The sequence below is a fragment of the Myxocyprinus asiaticus genome, chromosome 5 (assembly GCF_019703515.2).
Source record: "Myxocyprinus asiaticus isolate MX2 ecotype Aquarium Trade chromosome 5, UBuf_Myxa_2, whole genome shotgun sequence".
Lineage (NCBI taxonomy): Eukaryota > Metazoa > Chordata > Actinopteri > Cypriniformes > Catostomidae > Myxocyprinus > Myxocyprinus asiaticus.
This window is the reverse complement of record NC_059348.1, coordinates 35234205-35253112: the sequence shown is the minus strand read 5'-3', so window position 1 is coordinate 35253112 and position 18908 is coordinate 35234205. Positions and strand designations below refer to the sequence as shown.

The window sequence follows — 18908 nt, the reverse complement described above, 5'->3', positions numbered from 1 at the left end:
GACCAAAAAGAGAGACAGATTTTAAGTATTTAGCAATGTTTTGATATTTAAAACATTATTTATAATGTCATTTATAAGTTTTTAAAGCCTTAAAAGGAAATCATACAGCTCTATTGTATTTTATTTATATCTTTGAAGTAAAATATGAAATATGACAATTAAACATGCACATTTTTATTATTATTTTTTATTAACCCTTCAATGAATACCTCGGGTCTTTAGAAACCTGGGACCTAATTCCACCCCCTGTACCTCATCCATTTTTTGGAGCTGTGCCCACACCTCTTTAGTATTCCTCAATCTATCTCTTATAATGTAACAGAAAAAATAGCCAAAATTGAAAAAAATCAGATAAATTCATTATATTGGTTTAAGTACCAAAAGTGTATAGGGTCATTAGAGACCCAGAGGTATGTAAGAGTGTTTTGTTTGTTTGTTTGTTTTTTTGTTTGTTTTTTTTTTGCTTTTTTTGCACTTCCATAAATTATATTTGTTATTGTTATTTCATAACTATTTAAGTTCACTATCACAGGATAGTATGAAATATATATTCATACAAATAAACACTATACTTAGTTGACTTTCTGTGCAACAATAAATTGTCAACAGTGGTGTTATTTGATGAAGAAACAACATCAAAGTATACTATAGCAAGCACAACACATGAACAGTATGACTACAGTCATTTGGGTGTACTACTGAAATAATGTAAGTTGTGCATCTATTTAGACTCAGTAAGTTCCTGAGAAAATACATATGGGTAACTTCTGTGTAGCTTATTTGTATCATGTGTAGATTGTGTCATGTGTAGCTCAGAATGTGTTTGACAGCCAGTTGCATCTCATGAAATTTCAATGTGAAAATAATGAATCCTGTTCTAGATTTTTCCTGATTTGTTGAATTATCTTTTTAATTTATGAAAATTAAAGCATCAAAATATATTTTATTTTGATATTTTCTAATTGTCTTGAAAGTTTTTTTAAATTTATACACTATCTGGGCATTTTGTACATAGATTTTATAGATACAAGTGCCAGGTCTCTAAAGACCTGAATATGTAAGAGTGTTTGGGGAAATTACCATGCATTTAAGGGTTAAATAAAAAATTTAATAAAATAAAACAGCGAAAATGAAAGTTAGTACCAAGGGAGTATTAATATGATGTGTAAATACTATATATATAATAATATATATAAATCACATTGCGGTAATGTGCATTGCAGTAATGAGAATTGGTGGGTAAAACGTGTGGAATTGTCATAAAAATAATCTCACAATCCCTAAAAACAGGCTTAATTTTCTATATGCAAAACAACTTTATTTTACTCGATTGCACAAAGACAAATGCCTAACATTTAGGGTAAGACGCCACCCTTAAGATCATTGTTCATTTACTTTTAAATTGTAACATATATAGATAAACCTTTAGCATGTACGTGATAATAATGTATCATCCAACATATTATCAAGGGAAATAAATAGAAACATTTGCTAATTTTGCGGTCACAGCACAAAATAAAAAAATTAGGAAAAGGGGCCATGTTACCCTACTACTGGGGCAAGAAGGGTAAACTTGTCACAGGGTCATCCGATTTTTACAGCATGTAAATTCAGCAAAAAAAATAAATGTCCTCTCACTTTCAACTGCTTTTATTTTCAGCAAACTTAATGTGTAAATATTTGTATGAACATAAAAAGATTCAACAACTAAGACATAAACTGAACAAGTTTCACAGACATGTGACTAACAGAAATGGAATAATGTGTCCCTGAACAAAGGGGGGGTCAAAATCAAAAGTAACAGTCAGTATCTGGTGTGGCCACCAGCTGCATTAAGTACTGCAGTGCATCTCCTCCTCATGGACTGCACCAGATTTGCCAGTTCTTGCTGTGAGATGTTACCCCATTCTTCCACCAAGGCACTTGCAAGCACCCTCCGATCCAACAGGTCCCAGACATGCTCAATGAGATTGAGATCCGGGCTCTTCACTGGCCATGGCAGAACACTGACATTCCTGTCTTGCAGGAAATCATGCACAGAACGAGCAGTATGGCTGGATGCATTGTCATGCTGGAGGGTCATATCAGGATGAGCCTACAGGAAGGGTACCACTTGAGGGAGGAAGATGTCTTCCCTGTAACGCACAGCGTTGAGATTGCCTGCAATGACAACAAGCTCAGTCCGATGATGCTGTGACACACCGCCCCAGACCATGACGGACCCTCCACCTCCAAATCGATCCCACTCCAGAGTACAGGCATCAGTGTAACGCTCATTCCTTCGATGATAAACGCGAGTCTGACCATCACCCCAGGTGAGACAAAACTGCGACTCATCAGTGAAGAGCACTTTTTGCCAGTCCTGTCTGGTCCAGCGAAGGTGGGTTTGTGCCCATAGGTGACGTTGTTGCCGGTGATGTCTGGTAAGGACTTGCCTTACAACAGGCCTACAAGCCCTCAGTCCAGCCTCTCTCAGCCTGTTGCAGACAGTCTGAGCACTGATGGAGGGATTGTGCGTTCCTGGTTAAACTCGGGCAGTTGTTGTTGCCATCCTGTACCTGTCCCGCAGGTGTGATATTCGGATGTACCGATCCTGTGCAGGTGTTGTTACACGTGGTCTGCCACTGCGAGGACGATCAGCTGTCCTTCCTGTCTCCCTGTAGTGCTGTCTTAGTCGTCTCACAATATGGACATTGCAATTTATTGCCCTGGCCACATCTGCAGTCCTCATGCCTCCATGCAGCATGCCTAAGGCACGTTCACGCAGATGAGCAGGGACCCTGGGCATCTTTCTTTTGGTGTTTGGTGTTTGGCATGTCATTATAGCAATACAATGAATATAGATATACTGTACCGGGTCTCTAAAGACTGTACTGTACAATGCTGACAAAGCATTCATTAACAATTAATACAAAAATATTTTAAAAAACATACATAACAAAAGTCAAATAATAAATTATTATTATTATTATTATTATTATTAATAATAATAATAATAATAATAATACCCATACAGGTAAGTGCACAAAATGTAAAGAAAAGTAACTACAGAGAACAATGAGTAACAGTAACCATATTGATGCTTTTCTCATCTTCTCCAAATGTGGTGACGAGAAACGCATCTATCATGTTCTCAACCTGAGTGCTGTTCAGCTTCACCGAGTTCAGCTTCACCGTTACAAGTTTTATTTTTCAATGAGAGTTTCTGTCCAACCAGAGGCCAATCTGTGACACCACTGCTGCGTGCCTCTCCAAGTATAGCGCCGGTTTTACACATGTTGCTTAGCAGTGCGTAAGCAGTGCAGATGCGGTGCGTAGGTGGAGCAGAAGACATATTCACGTTTAAACACAATAAATATAAACAACATAATATTCCATTCATTACTTCTATATAGATTTATATATTAAGTTGCTCAAGCAAGTGGCAATAAATTTAAACATGGTACTTTTCTTATTTGAAAAGGTAGTATCACAAACATTTTAAATTAAAATTTACCATCCACACCAACAGCCGAGGAAACTGCCTCCCATGCCTATTCTTTTGCACTCAAATCTTTGTACAAGAAATCCAGTGGGTCATAAAGAACTTTGTGTTTTTCCACCTCCACGATGAGACAAGTGTCATCCATTATGTCGCCTTGTTTTTCCAAATGTGAGGTAAGGTGTAGTTGTCTGACCACCAGCCTGTCACATGATTGCCACTTTTTCTGAGATGCAAGTGTCCCCCTCCCCCACATACCATATAACATGCTGTGTAGCGTATTTCTCATGAAAACAAATCTTTAGATATACTTCTGATCGCATTTGTTATTTTTGCAACTCCAGATAATAGTGTGTTTTGGTTTTCTTTGCTTTACCAAATGCTGAATGTCATATGGTGATTGTGAAACAGTAGACTATAATTAAATGCATTTACGGTGAAACTGCTGCATTTTCGTGTCAATCCATGTTAATTTTTACCACGAACAATGCGCTATCACTTTAAGGCCGTTTTCACACCTAGTTCGTTTGAGCACTCCAAGCACTCTCAGAGCGGTATAACATGTATATGTGAACAACCCAAGTGGTCTCAGACCCCCCTAAAAGGACCAAAAAGTGAACCATACTCTACGATGTAGTGTTTTTGTGTCTTATATTCCGTTCTTGTTGTATTATTTGGTACAACCTAAAATGAACGGACCGGCTGCATTCAGAGCAGAGCATGAACTGCTTTAAAGTGCTCTGATGGGCGTACCGTCTACGGAGGTTCGTGCCAAACTCCCACAAAAATACAAGTGAGGATTTTTATAGTTTCATTTTAATTTTATTTGCGCAATGACAAATGTTCTTGGCTCATACACACAGTGTAAATGACACGCAGGAGGAGACGCTTGCTTGCTCCATTACTCTCAGGATGATAGATAAAGAAACATATATTCAAATGCACATAGAATTTCAAATGTTTTCCTTCATGCGAAATAAGGGCTTGTAGGTTTTATCGGAGAGCCTGAACATAACGTGAGAGAGTGAAGAATTTAGGACAGAAATACAGTATACATTATTACTATTGCATCATGTAATATAACTGCCGGTGTTGTCTGGGTTTCATTAACGATATAACATAAAATATTACTTTTTTATGTAATTCTATCCCTGTGCAATAATTTTGAATGAAAAATTCAATATTCTTTAAAGCCTTAAAAGTAATAATATAGTCCCATTTTATTATATGATTTCAAGTTAAATATCAATAAATGACTACTTAAGGTGTAGGCCTATCTGAAAGAACCTTAAGAAGTATGACAATTTGTATGACAATTGCTTATCATAATAATCACAATTAAATGTGACAGCCCTAGCTGCAATAGGGTCTGAGTTCTTAAGGACCTGTGGTGTGAACAACAAGGGGTCTGAGACCACATTAATGTGAAGAGGACCAAAAAAGAAACTGGGTCCTCTTTTAAGTTCACTTACACTGTGAACACCAAAAGCACTGAGGTCATTTGTGGCTGGTTCTATTTCTGGTTCACTTTAAGCGAACTGGGTTTGGTTCACTTAAAACATACTGTATCGCTGCACTGCTGCACCGCTCCTGCAACGCATTGCCGTGCTGCACCCGTGTGCTGTCTGAATGATCTAACCTGTTAACAAGAGCACTGAAAAAAGTACGTACTGCATACGCACTGCATATGCATCATATGTGAAACGGGCGTAGGTCTCTGCAGAACAGTAATGGGTGTTTTCAAAACTGTGGGCGTTTCCAAACCAGGATGGGCGTTTCTAAACTAACCACTGAAAGTAGGGAATCTCAGTGTAGAAATCAGTGGGCATTTCTAAAATAGCCAATGAAAGTAGGGAATCTCAGTGTAGAAAAAAGTGGGCATTTCTAAAATAGCCAATGAAAGTAGGGAATCTCAGTGTAGAACTCAGAGGGCGTTTCCAAACCAGGATGGGCGTTTCTAAACTAACCACTGAAAGTAGGGAATCTCAGTGTAGAAATCAGTGGGCGTTTCTAAACTAACCACTGAAAGTAGGGAATCTCAGTGTAGAAATCAGTGGGCGTTTCTAAAATAGCCAATGAAAGTAGGGAATCTCAGTGTAGAAATCAGTGGGCATTTCTAAAATAGCCAATGAAAGTAGGGAATCTCAGTGTAGAAATCAGTGGGCGTTTCCAAACCAGGATGGGCGTTTCTAAACTAACCACTGAAAGTAGGGAATCTCAGTGTAGAAATCAGTGGGCGTTTCCAAACCAGGATGGGCGTTTCTAAACTAACCACTGAAAGTAGGGAATCTCAGTGTAGAAATCAGTGGGCGTTTCTAAAATAGCCAATGAAAGTAGGGAATCTCAGTGTAGAAATCAGTGGGCATTTCCAAACCAGGATGGGCGTTTCTAAACTAACCACTGAAAGTAGGGAATCTCAGTGTAGAAATCAGTGGGCGTTTCTAAAATAGCCAATGAAAGTAGGGAATCTCAGTGTAGAAATCAGTGGGCATTTCCAAACCAGGATGGGCGTTTCTAAACTAACCACTGAAAGTAGGGAATCTCAGTGTAGAAATCAGTGGGCGTTTCTAAAATAGCCAATGAAAGTAGGGAATCTCAGTGTAGAAATCAGTAGGCGTTTCTAAAATAGCCAATGAAAGTAGGGAATCTCAGTGTAGAAATCAGTGGGCGTTTCTAAAATAGCCAATGAAAGTAGGGAATCTCAGTGTAGAAATCAGTGGGCGTTTCCAAACCAGGATGGGCATTTCTAAACTAACCACTGAAAGTAGGGAATCTCAATGGTTTGAAAACGCCCATTGTTTGGGAAAAGCTAATTCTCGCGAGATTTCATAGTCTTCCTCCTCACCGTGGCCGTGTGGACGTCGGTGCTGTAAGGTGTGCTCAATGGCGGTGGCTGTTTCGGCGGTAAATGTAATTTATTTTTGACATTTGTATTAACATGTTTCTTATTTATAAACCCTGTTACATATTCCAGGTGTGTTTATGTATATTTCGCTCAAAATATAATTTAAAACAGCGCAGTGTTTAAGAACAGGGGTTGGCTAACTAGCCTAGCTCACAGTGAGCGGGATTTTCCTCACGGCCTACTGCTGCAGATGCGTGTGTTTTATTTAAACCTCAGTGATTTAATAACGATATTCGAACTCGTGCGTAATTTCTAATGTTTAGGATTTGATCCGAACAGTCGTTTTAAAGGCCTGCTGTGATATCACTAACTTAAACGCTTGCGTTTATTCGATTTTTTGTATTGGTTACGTGAGCTAACATGTTAACCCGTTCATATTGTCCTTCATGAGTCAACTGTACCCCTGCTGCATGGCACCAGAGAGACTGAATGCTCCAGTAAAGTGTGTTTAACGCTTGTAAGCAAAGTACGTTGGTTGCAGATACGCATTCGCGTCCCATATCTAATGTAATGTAGCTCAATAAGGCGCAATGGCCTGTTGGAACGCATGGGAAAGGGTATATACAGAGTTGTGGAAGGCCCATCTTCAATGAATGCTGCTTTTTGTAACCCTATAGCCAGCGTGGTTTATGACATAGAATGTATTTACTAGACAAACTCTGATACTTGAGGTAACTAGATGAATTATGTGGAGTAATTTTGAGAAGGCCTACTAAATGGGTGAATTAGAGCCCAGCCTATGTTTTGTGGGTGGTACCACAATGTTTTGCAGACATCTCAAAGCCCTTGGAATGTAAAATTAGGATAAATATTCATAAAAATGATGCAAGTTCATCCTGTTAATTTGGGAATGGACACAGGTTTCAGTAAACTCATTGAAACTTTCTCTCTCCTTGTAGACTGTGTTTTGAACAGTAAAAGCTCCCCCATATTTAATCTCACGAGTAAACACCCCAAGACACCCCAGCGGAGAGCAGGCGCTAGGTAAGGGCCCTTTGCACTGCTCACCCGGAGTCCACACTTCCCCTTTCTTATGAAAGAGGTCTGCAAAGCACATTCAAAGTGTCACATTTCCTTTACATTATTGGTGTATTGCATATAGCTTATTTCAGAGAGGAAGAACAGTTGTCTAATAGTAACTGAAATAAAGAGGCTACCTAGAAGATTTCAAAAAGTATCAAAGCTATAGGCTTTAACAGCACTTTAGATGCTAAATGATTTGTAATAATGTTTCTTTGCATATACATTCTTAGTGATACATTTTAATTTCTTGTTGATCATTATATGTCATCCATGCCATCCTGGTAGCACTTGTTCTAATTTTTGGGATGAGTGTAAGCAATGTACATGTTTTTGCACTAATTTCCATGCAATAGAAAATGTCAGTCCGTTAAGAATCATTGCTACAGAAAATGACGACTTGTGGCTTTACCGTGAGTAGAAAATATAAAACCGTTAGGTATGTCACCCAGGGCTTCATGTCCCAAGCGTTAGTGTAAAGTCTTTTTCCCTGGATTTGGATGTCAGTGATCTCAAAATTGTCTCCCTATCCAGTTCTCTTGTTCTAAGTAGGCTTGTGTTTTTTCTTTTTCTTTTTCTTTTTTGTCGTTTCTCTCTATGTGTCGTCTGTGCTGTAGAGCATATCTCTTGACTGTACTATATTTCCAAAGCCAATGGCAGAACTTTTTGGGTTCAAACCTCCTTAAGGAGGGGCAGTGCACCACTCTGGAGTTCATTTGAGCAAAGGTACTTAAGTTTTCTCTTGTGTGTAGTATTGAATAAGAAGGGCTCACATAAGCATATGCACTCTAAGGACATACATGTTCCCCCAGTGAATGACAATATCAAGCATTAGTTTCCATTGAGGGGAGAGGTCGCCATGTGCTATGAACACATGGTTCTCTTTACCATTTTGTGAGAAACATGTTAATAACTGAAATGCATACAGAAGGCTTGATTCATTATTGACTGCACAGAATTATGACCTTTTAATTCAGTTTAAAATGTCTTGAAAACAAGCCATTTGCTAGACTGAAGTTGTTGAAAATGTGCTGAAAGCCGTTCCATAGCTTGCTTAAAATGATTTAGAATCATTTTGTAATGCCACAACATACACTAATGTGAATATGAAAATTGTCCTACCATTACTTACCTTAACATTTGTTTACTGCATTTATAAAGATCAAATAGTACATTAAACCAGGGGTTTTCAAACTGGGGTCTGGGAACCCCAGGGGTCCGCAAGGGGTTGCTAAGGGGTCTGTGGAAAATTTCAGAGAAAGTGACTTTTAAAAAAAAATTGACAACATTGTTTGACATTTACTGTTTCATTTTGAAATAATTAGGTTAATAGGGATTATTTTATTCTGTTGACAGCCATAGTTTTAAACAGTAAGAAATAAAAATTAACCTGCATAGAATGTCATGTATTATGAGAAATATTTCTTATTTGCAAGAAATTTACTTTTCTATTTTCTATCAAAACTGCTTTGAAACAATAATTATCATGAAAAGCACTATACAAATAAGTTTGAATTGATGTAAATATTTACATTACTGTAAAAGAAAAAAGACAATCAACTTAATAAAATTGTTTTCCCTATAATACCAATTTAATATTTCTTTCGGTAACACATTACAGTAAGGTTCCATTTGTTAACATGCGTTAGGTATCATGAACTTACAAAGAAAAATATTTAGTAATCTCTATTAATGTTAGTTAATAAAAAGAATTGTTCATTGTTAGTTCATAGTGCATTAACTAATGTTAACTAATACAACTTCATTTTAAAACTGTATTAGTATATGTTGGAGTTAACATTTAAGATGAATAAATGCTTAAGTATTTTTCATTGTTGGTTCATGTTAACTAATGTTGTTAACAAATGGAACCTTATTGTAAAGTGTTACCATTTTCTCTTTAGTACAATGGCACATATAAAAGCCAATTATTTAATTTATCAAACATGTCTATAAAATATCTTGTTTACTATTTTTCTTAAACAGTGGATTCCTCGCAAGGGGATTGTCATATTTGGGCTCCTTGGCTTAATAAAGTTTGAGAACCCCTGCATTAAACAATGCATAGGTCATACACCATAAGAGAATTATCTAGATGTATTATCATTGATATAATTTGAGTTTGCTCTTTAACTAGGAGAGGATCTTAAAGTTGTCCAGCGTGTGTATATAGTAAATTTGCAGTTTTACTGCAGCTCACAAACAAAGTCTGACAGATTCCTTTGCTTTGTGCAGGGAGGCGAGGCTCTGATGATGGAGAATGGACAGAGCACGGCCTCGAAGCTCGGCCTGCCCCCCCTCACCCCCGAACAGCAGGAGGCACTGCAGAAGGTGAGACTTTCCTCATACCTTTGTTGTTCAGTGTTCCATAACCTTTTGTACAACTGTATTGTTATACCTCCACATTTAACTTGAAGCCAGCTAGGGATGTTAATAAATAATGATTGATTATTAGTCATTAATAATTTGATCAATAGTTTGATTCATCGATCAATTTCAGCAAAAATGCGTTTACTAATCATATCAGCAGATAGAGAAAAGACTGTCTATACAGAGTATGAAGAACTGTAACAGTAAATTAATGTAAATAAGTTAAAACGGCTTGGATGTATTACAAATGCACTGGACTGGGGGCCTGGGTAGCTCAGCGAGTATTGACGCTGACCACCACCCCTGGAGTCACGAGTTCAAATCCAGGGTGTGCTGAGTGACTCCAGCCATGTCTCCTAAGCAAGCAAATTGGCCCGGTTGCTAGGGAGGGTAGAGTTACATGGGGTAACCTCCTCGTGGTCGCGATTAGTGGTTCTCGCTCTCAATGGGGCGCGTGGTAAGTTGTGCGTGGATCGCGGAGGGTAGCGTGAGCCTCCACATGCGGAGTCTCCGTGGTGTCATGCACAACGTGCCTCATGATAAGATGGATTGACTGTCTCAGAAGTGGAGGCAACTGAGGCTTATCCTCCGTCACCCGGATTGAGGTGAGTAACCGTGCCACCATGAGGACCTACTAAGTAGTGGGAATTGGGCATTCCAAATTGGGAGAAAAGGGGATAAATAAACAAAATGCACTCGACTGAAAACATGTTGAGAAAAATACCAATACACACACTTACATTTATTTATTTAAATGGTATTTAAACAGTAGGCTACATGCACATACTTTGGTGGCTGTTTCGTGTTTTCATGTAAGGAATTTTTCTCAGATGTTGACGTTTTCAAGTTTGCATTAGAACAGTTGGTCAGTCAAAAATCAAACCTTGTATGAATAAAGCTATGATTGAAGAAATGTATGCATGTTGTATTTAAAGCCAACACATCCCAAAATGATCATTTTGGTATTTCCCTTGTTTTCTCTTTTGTGTCCTCCAGCTTTATAAGCATGTGTTTGCTCATTGCACACGTATAAAAGCAGTGTACAAGAGCAGAGCCAGTGCTATGCCTTCGGTACTAGTGGTGTTTGACTGTCTGCTAGTACTATTCTCAATTGCTGGTTAGGGTTGCAGCGGTATGAGATTTTCATGGTACGATAACCGTCTTAGAAAATTTCACTGTATACGGTATTACACAATTACTGTTATCAGTTACAATGTCCCTTAAAGGAGTGAAAAGCGTTTTTGGTTGAACAAATGCTTTATTATAATTGAAAATTGAAACCATTTTTTAAAATTGAAGTATGTGTAAAATGTCTCCCTTTTGAAGATAAATAAAATAGAATAAATAAGAAAGCTAACAGAATTATAATAAACCTAATTATAAACATAAAAATAGCATGTAACTATAACATGTTATATAGCTGTTAGATTACATGTTAGCATAGCATGTTAAAATAACTACTAAATGAAAAATAACACCAGCTGTGTGAGCTTGAAGTAATGTCCTATGATTATTAACAATTAACATACTGTAGGTGCATGACAGTGCAGCCAGACTGCTCCTCTCTGTACCTTTAACTCAGTGGTTCTCAACTGGTTTTGCTTCAGGACCCAGATTTTATATTGGAAAGTGGCGACCCACAATAGTAAAAATGTAACCTGTATGTAATGTATCCTGGGTCGCATTTCCCTTTATGTTGCATAGTTTTGTTCATGGTTTTCAAGGACATGCATCAAGTGACATTATTTTTGTTGTTGACGTCAGCAACAAATCGACAGGAAGTTTTCTCTCCCCCCTTTTAAAAAAATTGAAGAGCATATTTACTTATGAGCCCATTATTATCCTGTTTGCTTCCTAATTTCAAACAGAATTCAAACAGAACATACATATTACACAGGAGGAAAGGCTCCTCATTACCATGATTAGGTCAGGTGTTGCTAGTCTTAAATAATAGTAATAATAACAACAAATTATAGTATGTATGAAAAAATAAGTACTAGCTGGAACACATCTTGAAACTTTAACTAAACTGCCACTGTTGATATAAAATGAGGTCTAATAGATTCTACCTTTTAGATTATTTCATATGAAACTAACATTTTATCAGAGTTATTTTTACTCGTGTAAAATCGTGAAACAATTTTGTAAAGGTGATGTATAATAAAAAAAAAAAATAGCGCATAGCACAGTGTTGCTCTTTCCTCATCAGTGCTGTTTGGCATGTCAGGGTTGCCTACTGTTTGAGAGGTTCAACTTGACTTCCTCCGTAACGCTTTAAACTAGAAAAGTCTCACTAGAATTGAAATTGGTCACATCGGTTTTGAGGTCTGTGCTCCGCAACATCGAGGGAAGCCCGGCTGTTGCATGCGCGCATCAGAGAGGAGAGCAGATCATGATCGCGAGCTGGTTCTGTTACACTTGTGCGAAAGTGCAGATGAGAAGCCTTTAGCTGATTGCGAGATTATCATTAAATCTGCCTAAGCAGTCCTAAATAGGCTATCACTTGGGCGGCCACCAAAATATCTTCAATGGGAGAACCATGGCATTGTTCTTTCCCCACTGTCCGCGACCCAGTCCGAATAGACCTGCAACCCATCAGTTGGGAAACACTGCTTTAACTCACACACACTCACTTATGTCAGACCCCCTCACCTTTCTCTGACATTTTCTCCGCTGCGTGTGTGTGTGTGGGGCAAGTTGACAAGTCTGACAGACAGTCGAGGAGGAAAGGAGATGCGCAGGTGAGATTCTCCGTCCGGTTGCATTTGTTTCTCAATACCGTAGATAAGCAAATGTACATGGTATGATAACCGTCAATTTTCATACTGTGAAACCGGTATACCACTCCAACCCTATTGCTGGTACACTGATATTTGAAGTTAAAGGTAATTCTCATTGAAGATCATATACGCACTTTTGTTTATTTTCTGTCTGCCAGTTTAATAGACCTTTTTTGCAAGGGCAAAACCCGGAAATTTTATAAAAGGTCTATAGATAATCATATTTGTGAAATGATGTCTTCGAAGAGTTGAGATTGTTAGGTGGCTTAACTGAAGAATACTGTTTTTTTGGTTTTTTTTTTTTTTAAGAGCCCTAGCTGTTCATGGGCTTTTAATAATTTCTCTACCCACCCCTGATGAGATAGTTATGTAACTTCATTGGTCTTAAATGTGTTGTCTGTTCTGGATTTTAGGCAAAGAAGTATGCCATGGAACAAAGCATCAAAAGTGTTCTGGTCAAGCAGACCCTTGCTCATCAGCAGCAACAGCTCAGTAGCCTACAGGTAAAACTGCTCAAGATGGTGGAAATTGATGTAGTATTGTTGCGCTTTCATCCTTATCCTAAATTGATACATGGCTGTAATGTAATGTGATTATCACCATCACTGGCAAGTTTCACACTTAACTAGTAGTGCAAAGCAGCTCCATAAGTCATGATCTTACCAGGATAATTTGTTTTTCCTGACAGATCCCTAATTCTCTTCAGATGGCCTCATTAACAATGGGATTTGGAGATCCCCTCTCACCACTACAGTCTGTAAGTACAACGCTGTCAAAGAGGGTCGTCAATTACTTTCATTGCTAGACCATTTGTTAACTATTTGTAAAAGATTGTTCCCCTCCTTTTCTTGGCATACATGTAGTTTTTCAGTACTCATGTGTGTAATGTACGGAGGTAAATAAAGCCAGTGCTATGTCTTCGGTGCTAGCATGTTTATCGTCTGCTGGTTCTATCCTCAATCATTGGAACAAGTCTACAATAATTTACAAGAATCAGTACTGAAAAATGTCAGTGCATGGACCCCATCTGATCAGTGGAATTGTCTGTCACAGGTTGCAGCACAGAGGCAGCGGGCACTAGCCATAATGTGCAGAGTTTATGTTGGGTCCATCTACTACGAGTTAGGAGAGGACACCATCAGACAGGCATTTGCTCCCTTTGGTCCCATAAAGAGTATTGACATGTCCTGGGACTCGGTTACATTGAAACACAAGGTCAGAATTAATTCATGTTTGTAAATTAACAATTTAGGTTTGGTTTGTTGCATCTTAACTGATGAGTTGCTTTTTCTTCAGGGTTTTGCATTTGTAGAATATGAAGTACCAGAAGCCGCACAGCTGGCTTTAGAGCAGATGAACTCCGTCATGCTAGGCGGTAGAAATATTAAAGTGAGTACTTTAAAATGTTTGGGTTATGCATGTTTTTAAGGATTAGCTGTTGGTTTGTGGTAATTTGGTGAATCACATTCCAGATATTTCTAAATCATTCAAATGTATTCAACATTAAATGTCTGGTTTGTTACTACACTTGTTTATAGGTGGGGCGACCAAGCAACATTGGGCAGGCTCAACCAATCATAGACCAGCTAGCTGAAGAAGCGCGCGCCTTCAACCGAATTTACGTGGCATCCGTGCATCCTGATTTGTCAGATGATGACATTAAGAGTGTGTTCGAGGCTTTCGGAAGAATCAAGTCCTGTATGCTGGCGCGAGAGCCCACCACGGGAAAACACAAAGGCTATGGCTTCATAGGTGAGCTGGTGGCAACTTTACCTATTCGGTTGAATATAAATGTATCTGACTGAGAGCAGTCAGTCATGGAAGAATGCTGTTCTCTACATGTCTCACCAGGGGATAGAGAAGGGTGGGGGCAGGTTCCTCACATGCTTTCATAGTAAGTTTTTGTTTCTGTTGTCATTGTTTTCTTAGGCTCTGTTACGGACATTTGTGCCATAAGTACCCGCTGGTAATTACAAAGTAACTGTCTCAGAGCTCTGGTAGATTTATGCTGAGTCTTCTTGGAGGCTGTTGAGTCTTAGTCCTTTTGTTTCCCCTGTAGAATATGATAAGGCCCAGTCTGCGCAGGATGCCGTGTCCTCCATGAACCTCTTTGACTTGGGTGGCCAGTACTTGAGAGTGGGTAAAGCCGTCACGCCTCCCATGCCCCTTTTGACACCAGCGACGCCGGGCGGCCTGCCCCCTGCCGCCGCCGTAGCTGCAGCAGCCGCCACAGCCAGAATCACTGCCCAGGTGAGCATTTTTCCAATTCTATCATCTATTATTAGTCAGGGAGTGTGTGTGTGCATGTGTGAGCAGCTGCTTCCTTTGGCATTTAAATCCTTCCTTTTTAAAATAAGGTAGCGTTTTTTTACTTCGCTGAGCAAGGCTAGAGCAGACACTTGGTGCTGTATGTGAGGGCTTGATTTCAGTTTAGGAATTGACTGGCATGAAGACTCAGTTATGATACAGCATTACTTATTTGAGACTGAGCTTTTACATGCAGAAAGATAACATAGCGTGTAAACTCCAAAAACAGATGGCATGGAATCTGTCCCAGCCGGAGAATCGTACAGAAGACTTCCTCAACTGTCTGGTAAATCCTTCAGGAAATTCTGTTCAAAGCACGCTGGTGCCTTTTTGTTTTGTGTAGAATATGAGTGTGGGGAGAGACTTGTCTTCAAGACCTCCCGTTAAAAGTGGTGCTCTTTGTTTAATAGTGTGCTTGGTAGAGAATGTTTATTAGACAGGCTGATTGCTGCTCCAGGTGACTTTAACTAGCACCTCCTACAATATGTTTGAGCTAAATAATGCCTTTTATCTGAAATCTGGGTTCTAGCCTAAATAATTAAGTGAAATTAATTGGACATTAAGTGGACATCCTGGATGTCTTCATAATCTTTAAGGTTATTCATGTTGGTGTTTTTTTTTTTAATGTGTGTGACTTGATTTCAATTCTAAGATACACTTTTTACATTTTATATTGTGGATTATCTTGTATTTAGTGAACTTGTCAATGCTACAGCATATACAGTGCATTCAAAAAGTATTCAGACCCCTTCATTTTATTCACATTTTATGTTGCAGCCTTAGGCTAAAATGATTTAAATTATTTTTTTCACATCAATCTACACTCCATACACCATAATAGCAAAGCAAAAACCAGATTTTTGATAGCTTTGCAAATGTATTAAAAATAAACTGAAATCACATTGGCACATGTATTCAGACTATAGATCGACCAATATATCGGATTTACCTATTAATCTGGGCCGATAGTTGCGTTTAACTATCGGCTATCTGAAAAAATCATCACTGATAGTTTCCGATAGTTGTTTTTGGTTTCATTTCTCCATGGTCAGCGCTGGAGAATTCTACAGTCTGAAATCCTTGGTTAAACTATGTAACGTTGCCCACTAGATGTTAAATAAAAACAATCACTGACTCCACGTGGAGTTTGTTTAACATGACTAGGCTATTTATCAAACGCGGGTTTAAAACATCTACTGAGAAAAGCCAAGGTATGAATACAGTGCACGTTATTGTTATTGCCGCTGTACAATAAATCAGTCATTTAAGACAACCAAAGGTGGTTTGATAATATATTTGTTTATAACTAATAGCTGCACTGGAGAATTGCAATGCCGACAAGGTGGAGAGGACAGGCAAATGGACGTTAGCTTTTCGAATGGTTAGAACAATGTTCCAAAGTCAAGGGTGGAAACCACTTACCTTTCCTCTTAATACGCAATTTTGAATTTTTTTGGGATAGAGGTGCGTCCAATTTGTTCCAGTCAGATTATAAACATGAGCGCTCCAAAGAGGTTTTGTTTCTAAGTGAATTTATAAGTTACTTATCAGTTATAAATCAATCATTAATGGCAACCTTTTATGAATATGCTGCCTGAGTTTTTGTTTTTACTCGGTCATTCGAATGCACGAGCACAGGAACAATTTTATGTTTTTGTTTTTTTTCTCTGTTCTGCCAAAAATTAACTTATGACTAAACTTCCTAATTCTATGATGTAGTTACAGTTGAAGTCAGAAGTTTACATACACCTTAGCCAAATACATTTAAACTCAGTTTTTCACAATTCCTGACGTTTAATCGTAGAAAACGTTCCCTGTCTTAATTCAGTTAGGATCACTACTTTATTTTAAGAATGTGAAATTTCAGAATAATAGTAGGGAATTATTTATTTCAGCTTTTAATTCTTTCATCACATTCCCAGTGGGTCAGAAGTTTACATACACTTTGATAGTATTTGGTAGCATTGCCTTTAAATTGTTTAACTTGGGTCAAACATTTTGGGTAGCCTTCCACAAGCTTCTCACAATAAGTTGCTGGAATTTTGGCCCATTCCTCCAGACAAAACTGGTGTGAGTGAGTCAGGTTTGTAGGCCTTCTTCCTTGGACATGCTTTTTCAGTTCTGCCCACAAATTTTCAATCGGATTGAGGTCAGGGCTTTGTGATGGCCACTCCAATACTGTGACTTTGTTGTCCTAAAGCCATTTTGCCACAACTTTGGAGGTAGGCTTGGGGTCATTGTCCATTTGGAAGACTCATTTGTGGCCAAGCTTTAAATTCTTGGCTGATGTCTTGATGTTGCTTCAATATATCCACAATTTTCCTTCATGATGCCATCTATTTTGTGAAGTGCACCAGTCCCTCCTGCAGCAAAGCATCCCCAAAACATGATGCTGCCACCCCCATGCTTCATGGTTGGGATGGTGTTCTTCAGCTTGCAAGCCTCGCCCTTTTCCCTCTAAACATAACAATAGTCATTATGCCCAAACAGTTAAATTTGTTTCATCAGACCAGAGGACATTTCTCCAAAAAGATCTTTGTCCCCATGTGCACATGCAAACTGTAGTCTGGCTTTTTTATGGTGGTTTTGGAGCAGTGGCTTCTTCCTTGCTGAGCAGCCTTTCAGGTTATGTCGATATAGGACTTGTTTTACTGTGGATATAGATCCTTGTCTACCTGTTTCCTCCAGCATCTTCACAAGGTCCTTTGCTGTTGTTCTAGGATTGAATTGCACTTTTTGCACCAAACTACGTTTAGCTCTAGGAGACAGAATGCGTCTCCTTCCTGAGCGGTATGATGGCTGCATGGTCCCATGGTGTTTATACTTGCGTACTATTGTTTGTACAGATGAATATGGTTCCTTAAGGCATTTGGAAATTGCTCCCAAGGATGAACCAGACTTGTGGAGGTACACAATTCTGTTTCTGAGGTCTAGGCTGATTTCTATTGATTTTCCCATGATGTCAAGCAAAGAGGGACTGAGTTTGAAGGTAGGCCTTAAAATACATCCAAGCTAATTGCCTAAAGGCTCGACATCATTTTCTGGAATTGCCCAAGCTGCTTAAAGGCACAGTTAGTGAATGTAAACTTCTGACCCACTGGAATTTGTTATATGATCAATTAAAAGTGAAACAGTCTGTCTGTAAACAATTGTTGGAAAAATGACTTGTGTCATGCACAAAGTAGATGTCCTAAACGACTTGGCAAAAATATAGTTTGCTAATATGAAATCTGTGGAGTGGTTAAATGAGGTTTAATGACTTCAACTTAAGTGTGTGTAAACTGAGGTATTTGTAACGCAAGTAAGAACAGAAGTTATAATTCTATAGCTATATAGAGTAATTCCTTGCATCACTTCATAAACTGATAAAATGTAATCTGATTCAGATTATTGTGATGGGTCACACCAAACACTCAGCAGCAGATCTATATTTTCTTTGCAGTGCCACTGAATGGACGTCAAAAAGATAAAAATGTGAATAAATTAGTGTAATATTTTGTATAAGTCGCATCACTGTTCCATTATAAGATTTCTTTGTGAGGGAAGTACCCTATCCTTTTTTTTTTTTTTTTTTTTTTTACATGTAGGGCCTACACAATCATACCATACAGGGATGTACAGTGCGACATATATGTGAAAATATCGGTTTGTGCGATGAATGAATTTACCACAGTAGCACCCATGCAACATAGTTTTGCATGTGTGTGAGACAGAGCCACTTGTTTGTGTGAAGCAAGAGTTTGTTGTGTGTGAGGTTAATCAATGGCGCATCGCTATTTTACTTGGTAGTTGTAGTCTATTGTGCGATTTAAAAATCATGTCCCAGCTGCGTAGAGTCCATACATCCAACACCAATTCCCACAATTCCTAGGGAACAATCCCATAATTCCTATGCAGTTACCTCTATGCCATTTCATCAGTTTGTCGAACGAGTTAGATGAAGACAGGAAAACAAAGCAGTATTTTCAAGTGCTCAACCAAAAACCCAAACAAGCCCGCAAGGAAGAAACGAAAGAAGCAACTCTGCCAAATGAAATTAAGGGAG

At 38.5% G+C, this 18908-nt stretch overlaps 1 protein-coding gene and 1 non-coding gene across 11 annotated transcripts in view; both read left to right on the top strand.

Annotated features, from left to right (window-relative positions):
• Positions 1–6230: 6230 nt before the first annotated feature.
• LOC127441425 (poly(U)-binding-splicing factor PUF60-like) overlaps positions 6231–18908 on the top strand; it is a 28041-nt gene continuing 15363 nt past the window's right edge. Inside the window, exons 1-11 of one of the 10 annotated variants that reach the window (XM_051698844.1) lie at positions 6312–6385; positions 7286–7370; positions 8024–8132; positions 9642–9737; positions 12970–13059; positions 13245–13313; positions 13610–13771; positions 13853–13945; positions 14095–14308; positions 14616–14806; positions 15093–15149. In XM_051698844.1, the coding sequence (XP_051554804.1) occupies positions 9657–9737; positions 12970–13059; positions 13245–13313; positions 13610–13771; positions 13853–13945; positions 14095–14308; positions 14616–14806; positions 15093–15149 (957 nt within the window). In that variant the 5' untranslated portion in view covers positions 6312–6385; positions 7286–7370; positions 8024–8132; positions 9642–9656. Of the gene's footprint in view, positions 6392–7285; positions 7371–8023; positions 8133–9641; positions 9738–12969; positions 13060–13244; positions 13314–13609; positions 13772–13852; positions 13946–14094; positions 14309–14615; positions 14807–15092; positions 15150–18908 lie in introns of all 10 variants that reach the window. The other 9 variants (XM_051698845.1, XM_051698846.1, XM_051698850.1 and 6 more) reach the window with 9 other exon arrangements.
• On the top strand, positions 13395–13530 carry LOC127441725 (small nucleolar RNA SNORA57). Its single transcript, XR_007897387.1, has one exon. It is a non-coding gene; the product is annotated as a small nucleolar RNA SNORA57 (small nucleolar RNA).